The sequence below is a fragment of the Rhagoletis pomonella genome, unplaced genomic scaffold (genome assembly GCF_013731165.1).
Source record: "Rhagoletis pomonella isolate Grant_MI unplaced genomic scaffold, Rhpom_1.0 Rhpom_scaffold_00012, whole genome shotgun sequence".
NCBI lineage: Eukaryota > Metazoa > Arthropoda > Insecta > Diptera > Tephritidae > Rhagoletis > Rhagoletis pomonella.
Window position 1 is genome coordinate 5,665,209 of NW_023458566.1, and position 16,611 is coordinate 5,681,819.

General features: G+C 35.1%; 1 protein-coding gene across 2 annotated transcripts in view; it reads left to right on the forward strand.

Annotated features, from left to right (window-relative positions):
• LOC118747720 (connectin) overlaps positions 1-12,660 on the forward strand; it is a 137,377-nt gene extending 124,717 nt beyond the window's left edge. For both annotated transcript variants that reach the window (XM_036481820.1, XM_036481821.1), the window contains exon 5: positions 11,047-12,660. In XM_036481820.1, the coding sequence (XP_036337713.1) occupies positions 11,047-12,101 (1,055 nt within the window). In that variant the 3' untranslated portion in view covers positions 12,102-12,660. The remainder of the gene's footprint in view (positions 1-11,046) is intronic.
• Positions 12,661-16,611: the final 3,951 nt, after the last annotated feature.

The window sequence follows — 16,611 nt, forward strand, 5'->3', positions numbered from 1 at the left end:
TTCTCAACCACATCCGTTCAAACAACTTGGCCAACTAATGGAGCATATACAAATGGCACATGTGCAAATCTAAACATGCACAAAGGCATACATATAAACCATATAAGTATACACAGAAATATATATGTACATATACTTCCACATTTCATTCATATGTAATTTAGAGATTATATACGAAGGAATATATGTACATGTGATATATATTATTTTCTATGCCTATCGTATTTAGTTGAAGCCACAAATCATTGATTTTGGCTAGATTTATATCCATTTCGGAAGCACTTCTAGGACACACACACACACATATACACCAACAAACAATGCGAAAACAAATGTTCAACACATGTTCTTTACAACTACGCTAACTTGGTTTTGTTGTTTTAATTGTTGTTGTCGATTAAAGGTATTAATTTTTATACCCAAGCATAGTTGCGTACAAGGGTATTAAAACTTTGTCCGCATAACGGTCGTTTGGAATCGAGATAGATATAGGCATATATATAAACCAAAATGCTTAGATTGAAAAGAGCAGTCTATTGGTCCATGTCTTGAGGAAATCTTTAGACATCTCAACAAAATTTGATACAAAAGTTTAACTTTATCCAAGGCAGGTTGGCATCGAAAATGGGCTGGAATTTGACGATAACCACGCCCACCTCCCATATAAAGGTATTTTTTACAAATGCAAAAACTACGATATTTCCGTTAATACTATATCCAAATTGTTGAGAGTTGGAACTTTAAGTAGAATTTTGACATGAAATATTTAGCGTGGAACCGCCTACTTATGAAATAATGCTGTATCTCTGATGATGTAGTATACAGAAAGTTGAAAAAACGATATCTTATATGTACGCCGGGTATATAAAATTCTGTTTCACCCAAACTTATACTTCTTCACTTGTTGTTTTTTTTATCTAAATAAGTGTTTCTAGCAATTGAAAGTCAATTTAAATGCGTGTTGCTTTGCAATTTGTCGTTTTTATGGTGGGTCAAATATTTCTTTGGCATTTTAATGGCTTCCTAATAGGGTGTAATAAATTGCAAATGCTGCAAACAGACAAGCAAACAAGCGAATCTTTTATACAAAGGCTTCAAGTGAACAATACTTAAGTGCGTTTATACAAAGAAAAGTATTTTTTCTTAATACTTCACACTGAGTGTTCCTGGTCATAAATATAATAGAATGTCCTGCAGGCGTGTCAAAGCCAAATTTCCAAAATTTACCAAAGGGGATATGCAAAGAGGTAAAATTAAAAATTATCAAAGTATTTGACAAGACAAAAAATCTTTACATGCGCATAATTCTATATTTAGCACATTTTCTATCGTTAAATTTTGTACTTGTACTTAATTTTTTTTTTTGAGATTTTGCTGAAAATTTGTTGAATTTTCCTTCATTTATTTCAAAATTTGATATCTTTATTTATATACTACATAGTTTTTGTTGTAAAATTTATAGCCAATTTATAAAAAATTAACGAAAATTTTACCTGAAAAAAACGTTTTGAATATCATAAAAAAAATCTATGCAAAATATATATGTATATCTGTCAGCCCCTGCAGATTTATAAATGCGTGTGATATTCGTTCGCCATCGCTGACCGCCGAAACTACTGGACCAATTTCGAGTACCTTCTATTTTTTTTTTTTTTTTTTATTATCAGGTGTGATCAGGTATGATTAGAGAAAGGTTTGCTAGCAACTACAAAAGCGCCAAAACTTATGAAAACCGTTCGTTTGGTCTTATGCAAATAAAATTAGCATAGACAATTTTTTGCAGTACTGAAATACTGAAGCGGTAATTAGAACTAAAAGTACTTAAAAAGCTGCCATTTACAAAAAAATTATGCTAACACAGATAGATTACGGCTTAGAAACGAATCCTTAGCTACTTCGTATTCTAGAAAACTATGGAAGATTGAGTCCATATTAACAAGCGTATGGAGAATCTGTATAATTGAGACATCACATTGAAATTTAGTACGAATATGCGAAAATCTCACGGGCTATTATTTTTAGTGTCACTCCTTTCTCTCGGCAGAAAAATCAGAAAACGCTAAAGCATTCCTCTTGAATTTATATATAATAATATAGAGTTCCAGAAACGAGTATATTAAAAAATAAATCAAGTATTTTAACAACTTTAGCGTTAGAACGTTTATTTAGGTGAAAAGGTACCGAAGCTAGGCATTTTTTATTGTCACTCGAAAAAAAAAACATAATTTTTTTAATAACTTAGAGAAGTTTTCAAATAGAATGTTCATGTATGAAGCGATGAGAGTTAGCATAAAATACAATATATATGAGAAGTTTCAAGAGTGTGCCACCAAAATTTGCGTTTTTTTTTTCATTTTGAAAATATAAGATACTTCAAAATTTTTGCATTAAATGCTGAGAATGTTTTTCTAGAGCAGTAAATCTAGTGTGCCAACATATAAAAAAAAAAATAATTACATTGATTATAATATGACAATGATTCGCGAAACGAAAATTCCAATTTTCAATAACCCGCGAAATTTATGCTAAAACTGTTATATACGAAGAAGTTTATGGCCTATGAAGAATACTGTTTAAAAAAATTTCACGCCAATATGAATTTTTAGTCAGCGCGTGCAGGTAAAAGTGTTAGCTGACTATGTTTGTCTAACAATAGGTACTGCGCGGCGCATACGTTACATTCAAATCTACAGGTAGATGAGCACAAGTTGTTATTTTTTACTTTTTTAGGTTCGCTTTGTCAACTAGGTTTTCAAATTTATCTGCCCTTTAAACACAAATTTTGTTCGGACAACCAGTTTAATAAACCAATTGCAATCCTATGGCCGCTTTTAAGTTTTGATTATAATTTATGCAATCTTGCCACTCAAACTCTCTTTGGGTTATTTTGTCACCCAAAGCAGCTTCGAGCTCAATTTTCTGTTCTAAATTTCTATAAAAAATTAATTTTTTCCTCGTAGCCCAGGGCATTAATTTCATAGCTATTCTAAAAAATTAAGTGGTGGATTTTATTTTTACTGAATTCATAGCCTGCTCGCTTGGCGTACATGGCGTATGAGTAACATTCGTTCCTGCTCATATTTCACAAATTATAAAGCACTTTAATTCACCATTCACAACTTGATTTATCCATCGCTTTTCTTCGTCGATTGACAAACAATCAGTTATTTTTACATTTTTCCTTTCTAAAGTTTGATTTTTTTTAACCCACAATGCAATTTTTCGCTGTTTTTATTAAAATTCAAGTGCTAATAAATGGGTGAGAAACTGTATTAGATTTTAGTGGGCTAAGGCCATATTTACGTCGGCGGTACCTTATAGGGATACGTAGTAATCAAGAATATTATTTCAGCTATACGTCACACTTTAAACTCCTGTTATAGACAGCAAAGTTTTTAAAAATTCCTATGACACCAAATTCTTCTCAAAGTAAGCTTTACAGCTAAGACAGGTGATTGCTGAAACCAATACAATAAAAAGTATTTCCTCATGTTTTTGTAATTAATTTCTTTATATAAATTCAAGTATTAGTTTAAAAATGTCAAATAATTGCAGCCTGCATCCATGGTAAATTTCTTATGTTTTATAGTCATAAAATCAGGCAGAGCTTTTGGCTATAATAGTGAGACTGATGCATGGCAAAAAACAAAAACAAACTATGAGGAATTATTGCATTTAGGCATACAAATTTATATCAAAAAATACTGACTTATTTTTCCGGCATACGAATGTTTGTTTTGATACATACTTACGAAAATGTTGTCAGCAAAACAATGTATGTATGTAGGTACATATGATTTCAAATTTAAAAGTTCTCATTGCTGATGATTCTCTTTATTACATTCATATTGTCTGTAATAAACTAGTAAAATATTTACAAAAGTGCACCCCAGGGAAACGTACAGAACAAGTGAAATAGTAGCAACCAACACATATATTTTTAGAAAATAAATATATGTATATAACAGTCATACATACATACATACATACTTTATCTAGGCAGCAAGCATGGGTAATATTCTGCTTGTTAGTTGGCCAAAAGCGAACATCAGACCCATCAGACCCTAAATAAAATTTATCTTTTTTGAGAGCTTTTCATAGATAAAACTAATATTCATGTCGGCGTTGGTGAATACATCCCAAAGGCCAATGTTGGTTGTTGCCAATGGCCATAGAAATAGAATAGACAACGGCGATAGCATACACATACAATTTTGTTACTATGTACTATGTACGGCAGTATGACAAGTGCAGCGGCGGCCGGCATTGAGTTGAGGTTTGCGGTGGGAGAGGTTAGAATAGAATTTTCCCTACTCTTTTGAAGTATGTTTTGCTACAATTAGCCGACAGGCGATTATGACAGTATTTTCATGCTTTTTAGTGAAAAATTTGCCATTTTCTGCCTTTCAAAGTGTCCAACTTGGCAATGGCCATTACAGTACGTATGGATGTATGTATGTGTGCAGGGCTTGTTGATCGCAGGATAGCAGGCATGGCGTTTGGCTAAATAATGCCAAAATGTGTCCCTATTGTGTGCGCGCCCAACTAACATGAATGACAACTCAACAAATTAGGCTGACATGTCGTTGCAACGTGCTCGGGAAGTGTGAATGCCTTAGTAGTTGAGTGAGCGCGTTTTTCTTTTTTTTGCGCATTTGCTTTCTTTTATTTTCCACTATGTTCTTTTATTGCTATTAGCCCAACTTTTTACTAATCCACGCTAGTTGGCAACCAGTAAAATTTACAGCATATTCAACAATTTGGCAGTAGCACTTCCGCATGCTTACTTCTCGCTTGGGTATGTTGAAACAAATTTTTTTTTTGGCTGGTTAATAAATGTCTGTATGTTTATTTAATGCAAACGAATGAACTGTAAACTGAGTGACGACGGACATCATTTAAAAGCTAATTACAGCTGACAGCCGTATTTCTGGAGGCCATAGCTTTTTTTTTTGTTAAGTTTATGAAAGATTTCCCTAATCAGTGCTTAACATGACCTCAAATGCAAGAGGCATACTTACGTTGCTAATACCGCATAAACTTTATTCAAAAACTTTTGAGAAATAAATGCTGAGTTACCACAATGCATGCCAAGGCCATTTCCTTCCGCTGCATTTTTAGAAAAAAATTTTTGGTTTTGCCGCCTATTTTCAAAATTACATAGCTGCACGAGTACATATGTAAAAGTTAAGTGCATTTTATTCTAAGTGAATTCTATTTAGTTAGTTTTAAATTAGTTTACGAACACTTGACCGTTAGTTGAGTGTGGTGAGCCCAAGTCACTTTGCGACTTAATCGGTTAGCGGTTGGTAGTGTGCATGATGCATGTCGCACATACATGTATGCGTATATATATTTACACATTTGACTTTGCGACATTGCCGTAAGTGTGATTATTAAACTTTAGTGTACATACATTAATTTGAAATTAGTTACACATATGCGGAGAGGATGAGTTATAATGAAAAATCAACAAAAATAATGTTTTTGTTATAGTTTGGTTTAAAAACGACTTCCCGCAGGGAAACCCGAGAAAAGTATGGAAAATTCCATGTCCATCGAGTTTGAAATTTTCCATATGGCAGTATGTAGGTTTTTCCCATAGTACATTTTTTCCAGAAATTCCATGCGGTAACCTACTTCTCCAAAAACGTTATTTTTGTTGGTTTCCATCATTCTTCATCCCCTTCTCTAAGGTATATTTAATAGAAAAAGGTCATATACCAAATGTACACATAATGAATATTTGCATAATGAATATTAGGCACGCTATATACTGAAAATTATAAGACAGACAAACGCAATGAAGTGTATAACAGTATAATAATACGTCAGTATAATAGTAAAATAGTGCTCGTATAAAAGGATCTAATACCACAAGTGTGATACATATTTCAATTACCTAATTGCCTTAATTTAAGTTGAGTTGAATTTTTTAAACAGGTGGCAACCCTCCTAAATATATTTTAGAAATATATGCGGAGATTTTCAAACCCATTTCCATTGATACCCACCTTTAATAACTCCTCAAACTTAATAAATAATTGTATTGCCACTTTTTAAAAATGTGGCAACCATCTTCAAAAATTCTAAATGTTCAAACTAAAGTTTTTCCAACATTCCTCAGCTTCACACCCGTACTTTCATATTTCAAATAGTTTGCGTATAAGTTAATTAAATTCGACTTTTTTAACAGGTGGCAACCTTCTTCAAAAGCAGTTTCAAGCTAAAACCTTCTTAAATAACCTTCGTCTGACATTGTGACGCATATTATAACTAACTGATGAAATAAGTTGAATTGTAAGTTGAATTTTCAAAACATGTGGCAATCCTCCGAATATAGTCTAGAAATAAAGTCTTGTCAAACCCAATTCGATTGATACCAATATTTTAATAATTCATTGAACTTATTAAATAATGTAAATTTAACTTTTTAAACGGGTGGCAACCCTCTATAAGCATCTCAAAAGTTATCTTAATGTTAAAACTACAGATTTTTAACACTCTTTTGTTTCGCATATTTTAGTATTTCATTTTGTATAAGTTAACTGAAGTCGACCTTTCAAACAGGTGGTAACCCTATTCAAAATATTTACAGACCATTACCTTCTTAAATTTTTTTCATCTGCGCCCATAAGGTGATACATATTTATATTACTTTATTCCCTTAACTCAAACTCACTTTCATTTTTTAAAAAGGTGGCACCCCTCCTACAGTAAAGTCAAGAAACAAAGCTTTTTAAAACCATTTCGATTGATATCCATCTTGTAATAATTGGTTTAACTTAAAGAATTTGACATTCAAGTTTTATTAGGTGGCAACTCTTTTCGTAAAAGTTTTAGTTTCACCCCTAATTTTTGAAAATCGAACGAACGGTGCGGATCTGATGACCTGGACAAAAAATGCCTTCCTGTGCAATAACGACACAATTCAATATTCAGAAAATAAGAACTGGTACTACTGTTAAGTGGCTCATGTCTCTAATCCTTATCGAATCCATGTCTAATCCATAGTACTTACTTTTGCAATCCTTACTGCCTACTTACAAGGATTAGAGACAATAGCCACTTAACAGTAGGAACAGTTTTTAGTTTTCTAATCACATCTCTCGCTTTCTTTCTCGAAATCGCCAACCAGTCGGAAGGAAGGACCTTCCGTTTTAGGGTTCAGGGCATTTCAGGTACAAGCATAATCCTTAAAACATTTGCCGGGGTCATGATCAAATGAGACGGATTGTTTGGCTTCTTCATTGGAAGAGGCTTTAACGTGGAGCATACCAGTCCCAGCGTACAACAAAGACCTGGTTCAGTTCTTTTACAACACGTTTACGTGTATAGCGATCCACTTGATCGGAGATATATGAACGCTTACAGTCCCAAGTCTTGGTGGACAGATTTTAGTGGACCCTTAAATCGAGTACGCCAGAGTGGTCTCACTAAAGTTCACTCGCTTTCTGCTTCGACCAAACGCTATCAACGATTTTGGAGCAACTGTCATCGCCATATCACATTGTAACCCAAATATCTAATGTTTCACATGAAAACGTTTATACGGTACGGTAGCCAGTATATATGTAACTAATTGCACTCAAAAACGCGAACAGATATTAACAAGTCCAGCTTAGCGCTAAAGTTAACCCAACTGTCCCAGCTATTGCTAATCATGTTGTCAACTTTTGCTTTTTGCCTCGCCTCAACGATAATCAAAATAGACAGCATCAACACCAATGTCGAAAGTCTCTTAATTGTTACGAATTTAAATAGACAACATTCCAAAACCGGGTGAAATGAATTGAAGTGCAACACAAGAGGTTACAAAGTTTGTGGCGAGGGCAAAAGAAATTTCAAATTTTAACGTCAAGTCCGAATAAAGCTTAAATTTGGACGGTAACTGTAACATAAAATGACAGCGACATCTCAATTGGATGCCAATTCGAACGAAACGAAATACCAGCAGCACAACTCGGAAAAAGGGCGCCAGAACAGGTGGGGGCGAACAAAATGATACAGAGCAAAAAAAAAAAAAACAAAAAATGTATATACATGCAGCGAATCAGACAACGAATTTCAATTGGAAACAGGAATTGGCAAGCGTTACGAAAAGTGGATAGGTGACAGATTGCTGAATAGATGGATACACTGGTCAGCCAAAGGAGGCAACTAACTTCATACATATGTATGTAGATAGATACATAGATATTTGAATGAATAAACCAAACAAAAACTTCCATTTGAAACTTTGTCGGCTTTCGAACAGCAGAAAAGACAAATGTCATCACAAGCTACGAACGGACCAAGAATATATGAACTTGTAAGTTTGTCTGTGCCGAAATCGTCGAAGGCAGACGGAAATGCTAAAACAAACATTTTACAAGCGATTGAGGAAGCTAGCAATCCTACTGTAACTACAAACATACTTACGTGCATATATGCATACATACATACATAGTTAGTTGTTGGATTGGCTAAGGAAGTATGTACAAATACAGAACTAACTTGTTGGAGAGTAAAAGTCCACCACCATCAGTCTTCAATAGGGGCGTGAAGGCTAATAATTGAGCACGTAATTGAAACGCTTGACAGCGCTGGAACGCACAAAAGCGCAAAAATAAACCAGGAACAAAATCACCAGCCAGCAGACGTTGACAAACAGGCAACAAGAAGTATTTGGCCAAATACAATGGAATTGGATGCTGTGCTGTGAAATTGTACAAAGCTACAGGTTGAATGCATTGAACTGAAGACAATGTACATTCGGTTGAATGAAGTTGTGGCCAGAATGCAAGTAGATGGCCTTAGCTATGAGTAAGATTAGACCCTTTACTGTAGTCTACGAAAACTAAACAGTTTTTGGTTCATTTTTAACTTTGAGGGCAACCAGCACCCCAGTGCAGCACTTTCAAATTCAAGATAGTTTTCCACATTTCTACACAGTTAAGGAATACCGCCACTTAGCGATTTTAATAAATTTTAGTATAAATATCATAAATAGATAGGCGGTTGCACTCAGAAAAGTATTTTACAATGCTTTAAGTGTCTTTCATCTCGCTCTTGTAATGGCCAACCACTCGCGAAGAAAGTGTTCAACTATCTTCTTCGATACTACACGGACTGCGCCATAGACGGTTGAAGGAACTGGGCAGGGTGTCCTGTGCAGACAGTCCTGATTTAGAAGGTACTTGCCATGCTCAATCCTGCTTAGCTTTTGAGGGATAAATTTTGGTTATTTCACTTTGAATTTTCCTGAGCCAGTCAGCCATATCAATTGTGTCGGAGCCACACTGCACTAGTACATCCACTGACTTCGAAATTATAAGCAATTGAAGCTTACTCTCTCATATGGTATGCCACAAATTGCGGCCTACCCGAGAAAGAGGCGAGCTTCTGAAATGCAACCTGGCTTTCAGTGAAAATTTTCAACAGCGCTCTCACAAGTGCTTGGTGTTTTGTATGACCTTACCGTCCTAGAAAATGCTGACATATGGACGGGTGTATGAGAGACAAACGCCAGCTATGTCCCCCAAGCTACAGCACTTTCTTTAGCAGTCTCTTTAGAATAGCACTCCGCCGCAATGACCTTACTTTATAGTTAGTTGCCTAAATCCTGAAATCTGATAGCTCTGATCACAGCTATCGGCTATCCGATAGAATTACAAATATTTAACAGTAATGAACTTAGTCTAGCCAAGACCAAACAGTCATAGAAAATTGGTATTGAAGTCCCATATTAAATCACAGTCGGTTGTAGCCAATTAAGCGCCTAGAGTGTAGGCTAATAGCATTTCAATACAATAGAATAATATCCTTTCGGTTGAAAGGGTAGCTGAATAGGCTGACTTGCCTATGACCACAAAATGTATTTTCATGAATCTTGCCGCTTTGCTTGGCTATTTCCTCGATAGTTGGCCTAGTAGTTTGAGCATCGAGGGCCCTCTATCCTTTTTTGATCAAAAGATGATCCGTTATCAACATCTTGGTATCAATATTGTTATCGATTTTAATTTATAAACATAAATTTGTGCATACACACACATTTCCTTATTAATATGGCGGGTATAACAATCGATAACGATATATTTCTGTTGATATCGGCATATTTATCGATAATTTTATCGATAGTTTTAGTTGATATTAATTTCTTATATTTAGTTACTGGTTATCGACATATATATCGATATATTTATCGATTTTCGAACACATTTTTACGTACAATTGCCAACAAAGTGCCTGGTGTAGCGATTTCCAATGCTTTACTGCTTTGTCTGTTAAAGAGTGTGTATGCAGAGTTGGATTGGTTCGTCAAAGCGGTTTTTTTTGGTTTTTCGAAAATCGGTTTGGCTCGAAAATCAAACAAAAATAATAATAATAACGCGCAAGGTTAAGTGTTAAGTGTCTGGCAAATAGGATGGGTTGCCTTGACACTTGATATTTCCACATGGTAATCAAAGATGGTATATATTTATTACCGTATTTAACAAAGAGGAAAAAAATAGGTAAATTTTTCTATTGAAAATTGGTTGAAACGCACCTTTAAAGCTTTATGAAAAGTGGTTCGGTTTTCGGTTCGAATCAAGCATTTGTGGAAAATTTCGGCTCGGTTAATGGTTCAGCTAATTAATAGAAAAAACTCGGTTTTCCGGTTCAAACCCATTTAACGTCCCTACTATTAAGTGTATACTGCCGAAACTAGAAAATAATGATATTTTAAATACGAAAAATTTTCCGAATAATTCATCTCAATAATTTAAAGGTTATAAACGTGTCAAGCTATGTCACAAGGATAGTTGCAATTTACACTTTTTTTTACGCACACGTCAGACTCAAACCAGTCAGTTGGCAATTCGTAGCTGCCAATCTATCAATGTTAGCTGCATTTGCAATCGACGCGCCTTGCATTTGATTCGCATTTGCAAATGACTTGTTTCATTGTCGTGTTTGACATACTTACACACACACATTTATGCACACATACATCTATTCATACGCAGTTAGCTTACAAAGTTTCTAAACTTCCCACTCTCTCTCTGTTTTCCTTCTTCATTGCAGACAATAATTTCGTTTGCGATTGCCGCCTCCAATGGATATTCGAATTGAAAAATCGTACACGCTTCATGCAGCTGCGTGACTCGCTCGAAGATTTCGTCTGCACACTGCACGATCCGAAAGTGTCCAACTTCATTGAACCCGTACCAAATCACATTTTAGACCTATTGAACATCGGTTCCAGCTACAATAGTGCCGAATTGCATCTGAGTGGCAGCAGTAGTGGGCGCAAACGGTTCTCCAAGGTACGTCAAAGTGGCACACAGCGTGCCATGGGTGGTGGTGGTGGTGTTGGCGTCAACAATGGACAGCGACTGGGGCAAGTGCAATTAACCGCCGACGCCGTCGATGGTGTTGCTGTTGGTGTGGGCGATGATGCCGCCATCGCTGCCGCCGCCGCCGCCGTCGCTATCGTCAACGCAGCCGAAAATAGCGCACACATATTGACACTAAGCAAACGTTCAATTGTTGACAAAGAGGGCGTAATTGTAGCCGCCGCCGCCGCCGCCAGCAGTCAACCTGAAGTGTATAACGATGCATTCTTGGCCGCATCGGGCATACCAGACGCCGCCACAGCCAACATAATTGGTGAAAAGAAAAAGAAATCTATTGCGCCTGCCCAATTGCGCGATGATTACTACGATGAAGCCGTCAGTGTGAGTGGCAGCAATGCCGCGCCCCAAGGTCTCTTGATGGCGCAACAAGTGGAATTGGGCGATGGCTTGGATGCGCTCAAACAGAATGCTTTGTACAATCAACAAACCAATGACGTAGTCGGCATGACCAATACCATCACCGAGCATGCAAGTGGTGGCAAGCCACAGCCGCTGGGCATTAAGGTGCGCCTCTTCACGCTGAAGCCAGAGCGACTGCCGTGCCACGATGAATTGAGCGATCCGACAGAGTTGCCATTGTCGCGCGATCTCATGGATGTGCGCAGCAATCAGGCGCAGAGTAATATGTCATCGGGCAGCTATGGCTTGACAATGGCTACGACGTCACTGGCAGGCGTGGCGGCGATAATGTTGCGCTTCAGCTGCAGACGGCGAATCGGTTAAGAGCGGCATGCGTGCATAGGGTGCGGCGGGTGCGGTGGGTATAAGATATTTTTAAATGTAGGTGCGTTTACGGAGATATTGCGGAGAAATTCGGAAGAAAACAATAACTAAACACAATTCTCACTTTTTTTTTAGTAAGTTTAGTTTTTTATTCAGATTTTTGCCTACCTATATTAAAATTAAGGAAGGTTAAAAAAAAAATATTAAATGCAACGATTTTTAAGTGTTTTTATATACGTACGTAATATTGCTTATTTTGTTGTGTGAAAAGATCTCTGTAATTTTCAATGCATTTGAAAGCGCAAACTAGACTTTTAGCGACACTGTAAATAAAAAACAGAAAACATTTCGAAAATAATTAATACAAAACTAAAGTAAAACAAAAACAACATGCCTGTTGCTACTGTAGAAAAACAAGCTTAAGGAATCTGAGTAATCTAAGGAAAAAAGAGCAGGCAGTAATAAAACGTAGTTAGCTTATGATTGTATATAAAAACTAATAAAAATGCAAGAAATGCGCTAAAAAAAAATTTTAAAAAAAATATATAAAAATTAAAGTAAAAAAAAAGGTTTTTAAAATCCAGTGAAACAAAATATATTTAAAGTATTTAGAAAAATGCTTTGTGAAATAAAAAATTATTTAAAAAAAAAACACAAAAGTAACATTTTAAGACGAGCTTCAATTATGTATATCTATGCTTATTTTTTGGTATAAATTTTATTGAAAAATGTAACAAACTTAGTACTAAAGTAACAAGTAAAGTAAAAAATAATAATTACTGATAACTAGGTAAAGGTAAGAACTGCAAATGGTAAAGCACTTAGCTTTAATACGCTCTAACCAAAGCATTTTTGTTTGCCTAATTGGCAAGTTACATAAACACTAACAATAGCATAGTGGCAAAAAGTGAAAAAAAACACATGAGATGGTACAGTCATAGAAAATGTGTTTATGCTAAAAATAAATAATTGAAACTAAAAGTATAGAAAATGTTTGTAAGGCTTAATTAAGTCTGTGCCAGCATAGAAGTATTCACAAAAAAATATACACTGAAAAAAAAATTAAATTTTTAATTATTTATGGGAAAATATTTAGTTTCACTTTTTTTAAACTCTTAAAACTGCAGTGCATTACAAGTTCTACTGCACTTGAGATGATTGATATGTGCGCCCTAATCGGTCCAAACTTTTCCAATATTAATAATTTTTCGCATACACGCTCAAATATTTTTTAAGATGACTTCGAAAAATTTCTTAATACTACTATTTTATAAACTGCTTTTACTTACTTAAATAGGTGGACATTTCAGTACCAAATACCTAAAGGTAAGATTGCTAGGGAATCATACTCTCGCTTCAACGCAATGCTTAGTATCCGCCAAAGGCAATACCACTTATCTTTTGTATCTGTGCGGGAATTTTGTTAACCCTTAATTAGGCGCATAAAGAAAATCCCAATTAGTCGCATGGTGACTCCAAAGAAATTATTGCAATAGGAGTGTAAGAAATAAAGAAAACGAAGTGTGCGTTATCAAAAATTTTTAAGTTTTTTATTTGCCTTTAACTTAAAAAAATCTTAACTTTGACCTCAATCTAAGACTAAAAAATATAAAACTCACCTCCGCTGAAAAATGTAAAAATGTTGTGTGAGGAACTAGGAAACTAGTAAGAGCGCGACCACTCCATTATTTTTTGTTATGTGAAATAGCCGTGACCTCATGCGCCTAATAAAGGTTAAATAATGAAATAAGCGTACATACAAATTTTAGGCTGCCCGTTTTATAAGAATTCTACTTCTACTTTCCGTTTCAACCACGTATTTTTAATTTGCTTATGATATAGTAAAGTCGGTGCTGCTGCTATTTATTAATTCGCTTCACTATGCCGAAGGATTTTTTTTTTGAGATTTTGCTCCCACGGAGATCGAATTCTGGTTCTATGAAACTGTGAAGTGAAAATTTAAAATTCAATGTCTGGGAAAAATTAATATTTTCATTTTATCGTTTCGACATATCATTTTTAACCGATTCTCAATTATTAAAGGCTTTTCCATTAACATCTAGCAAGTAATTATTTTGTAAATTATTTTGAGTTTAAGACAATGATATTCTTTATCATAAGATGATGGTTTTGAGAAAAAACGCCCAACGCTTCTTTTTCACAGCCACGAAACTTTGTGAAAAAAGTTTTTAGATTGAAAAATTTTTTACAAATTAATTTATTTACATTTGATAAAAGAATCATAATTTTATGTGAATTGATGAAAAATGTTTTCACTTCGAGTTTTCACAGAACAGGAATTGGCACCCAGGTCCAACGAAGTGGTTATATGCCCTTTAATCATTCAGGCACAGCAGCTGACTGAGGGAATTATTGGGAGTAATTTTCGAACATCGCGAAACAACTTTGCTGATCGATTTCAACTCCGCGATTATCCGTTGGTGACTCCCAAAACAAACGAATTACTCAATTTTTTTTTTGCTTTCAACAGGTATGTGTGTGCCAAGCTCCCAGTTTGATGATTTTCTCCCCGATGACATGAAGTGAGTATGTACAAATATTTTTCATTTTGTTTGCTTTGACTCCATATACGATTTTGAAAAGGTAAAACAGACAGCGCAATCACTGAGATCGATCCATGTAGGATATGGGCGGAATATGCCATTATTTGTACACTCTTATAAAAGATTGTTGAGTGGTTGAATTAGGTTATGTTAAGGTTGTATCCTCAAATAGGGGCAGTGTACCATTGAAGCTTTGTGATACCACTATGAATGTTAGGAAAAGCTGTAGCGAAAAACACATTGAATGAAGAATATATGTTCCCTCTGTTCATCAAGCCAAAGCATCAGCACCTTATATTTCTAAACTATATTTGATGAAAATGTCCAAATGTTGAATTCGAACTTAGTTGCGCAAATAAGGCATTTAGAAATAAAACATACTGACGCTTTGGCTTTATGCCATTCTTAACAGAGGAAAATATTGCAAGCAGCAGATAACAGTTCTATAGAGCTTCTAGGGATACGTATGATACCCGCTGCTTGGCACTCAAGCCTGCAAAGTCCGCCCATTTTAAGAGGAAGCAGTTAGCAGATAGTGCGAAATTACAACCGTATAGTACCAAATGAGTACGCCGGAAATAACTGTGAATTGTGGCTTCGTGACTCCAAGCAGAGAAATTTAATGCCTCCTTTTCCCTCTCGACTAGTAGTAAACGTTCAGATCTTCTCCAGGCTCTCACTGAGCTGATACCGGGCCACCCTTTTCTAGAGTAGCCCACTGGTAGTTAAAGGAGATCTGACTCTCTTTTCTCTGTGAGACCGAAAAATACTTAAACTCCACCAAAATTGCTGGATTCAGCGACATAATATAGTAGCTCTTATTATTTTTCGATCAGACAGAAAAGTCGGACGATATCACTCGCCTTGTCTGAAACATCACTAAATCAGTCATCAGTCTAAATGTTGAATGAAATCGGGCATAGTTCATATAACTTATGTGGGGCTAATAAACTGGCAAAGAAATCAGTATCCACCTAACCAATAGTACTAGAATCTTTTTTCCTTAGGATCACAAATACTGTAATTTCATTGAAGTGTTAGAAGCAAATAAGTGGCTGTTTAGGAAAGCTTTTCGGAATTCTTCACAAAGACTGCAATACATAGAACATTGTGATACATACGCTGGCCTAAACTCCATTCCATCTGCTTATGATAACCTTGAAGCTATTGGGATTCATTAGGGTTTTATAACCAGGCGAAATCATGAATTTTGAGGGCACAATTACTTGCGGTCGCAGTGTACATTATTCATTTGATCGATTTATCTATGTTAAATATCTGGTCTATGTTGTTTTTGCCATATAGAACATCGTTTACAAACAGCTGAATGCAAAAAGTGTGAGTAATCTCATCTGATTGGTTTATTTTCATTTCTGCCAAGTTAGTAGATACCTACTAGGAAATAATTGGCAATTTGCCTGCCTGTTAGATGTTTGTATCCTTTCGCAGACTTAAAAATTCAAATTTTTCCCTATATCTGTCTTCTTCTCTTCTATATATTACGTTTTAAAAGTATTTACGACGAAATATTTCTTTTTCAGAATTCTATAGCCTTCATTTCATTTTCTTATTTAATGTTTTGTTAATAAAAAAAAGAAAACATTACTGTAAATACACACCCACTCAAACATGCATTTATGGCTTTTATAATTTTTTATGCAATAAAATAAACAAGTTTTAATTAAAAAAAATATATGTGTGTAAATAGGCATTACATTCAGCTCCAATGAGCGAATTTCACCGCCAGAATTGAAGAAAATTAAACATGTATGTATGTATAAGTTATAAGAAATAAATTCAATTACAATATTTGTATAAGTGAATACAAAACCATGACACAAAAATATTTAAAAATGCAATTGCCAGATTGTTACACACACAAACGTAAAAATGCGTATGTATGTACATACATGAGTGTATTTATATACATACATATACAACTTATT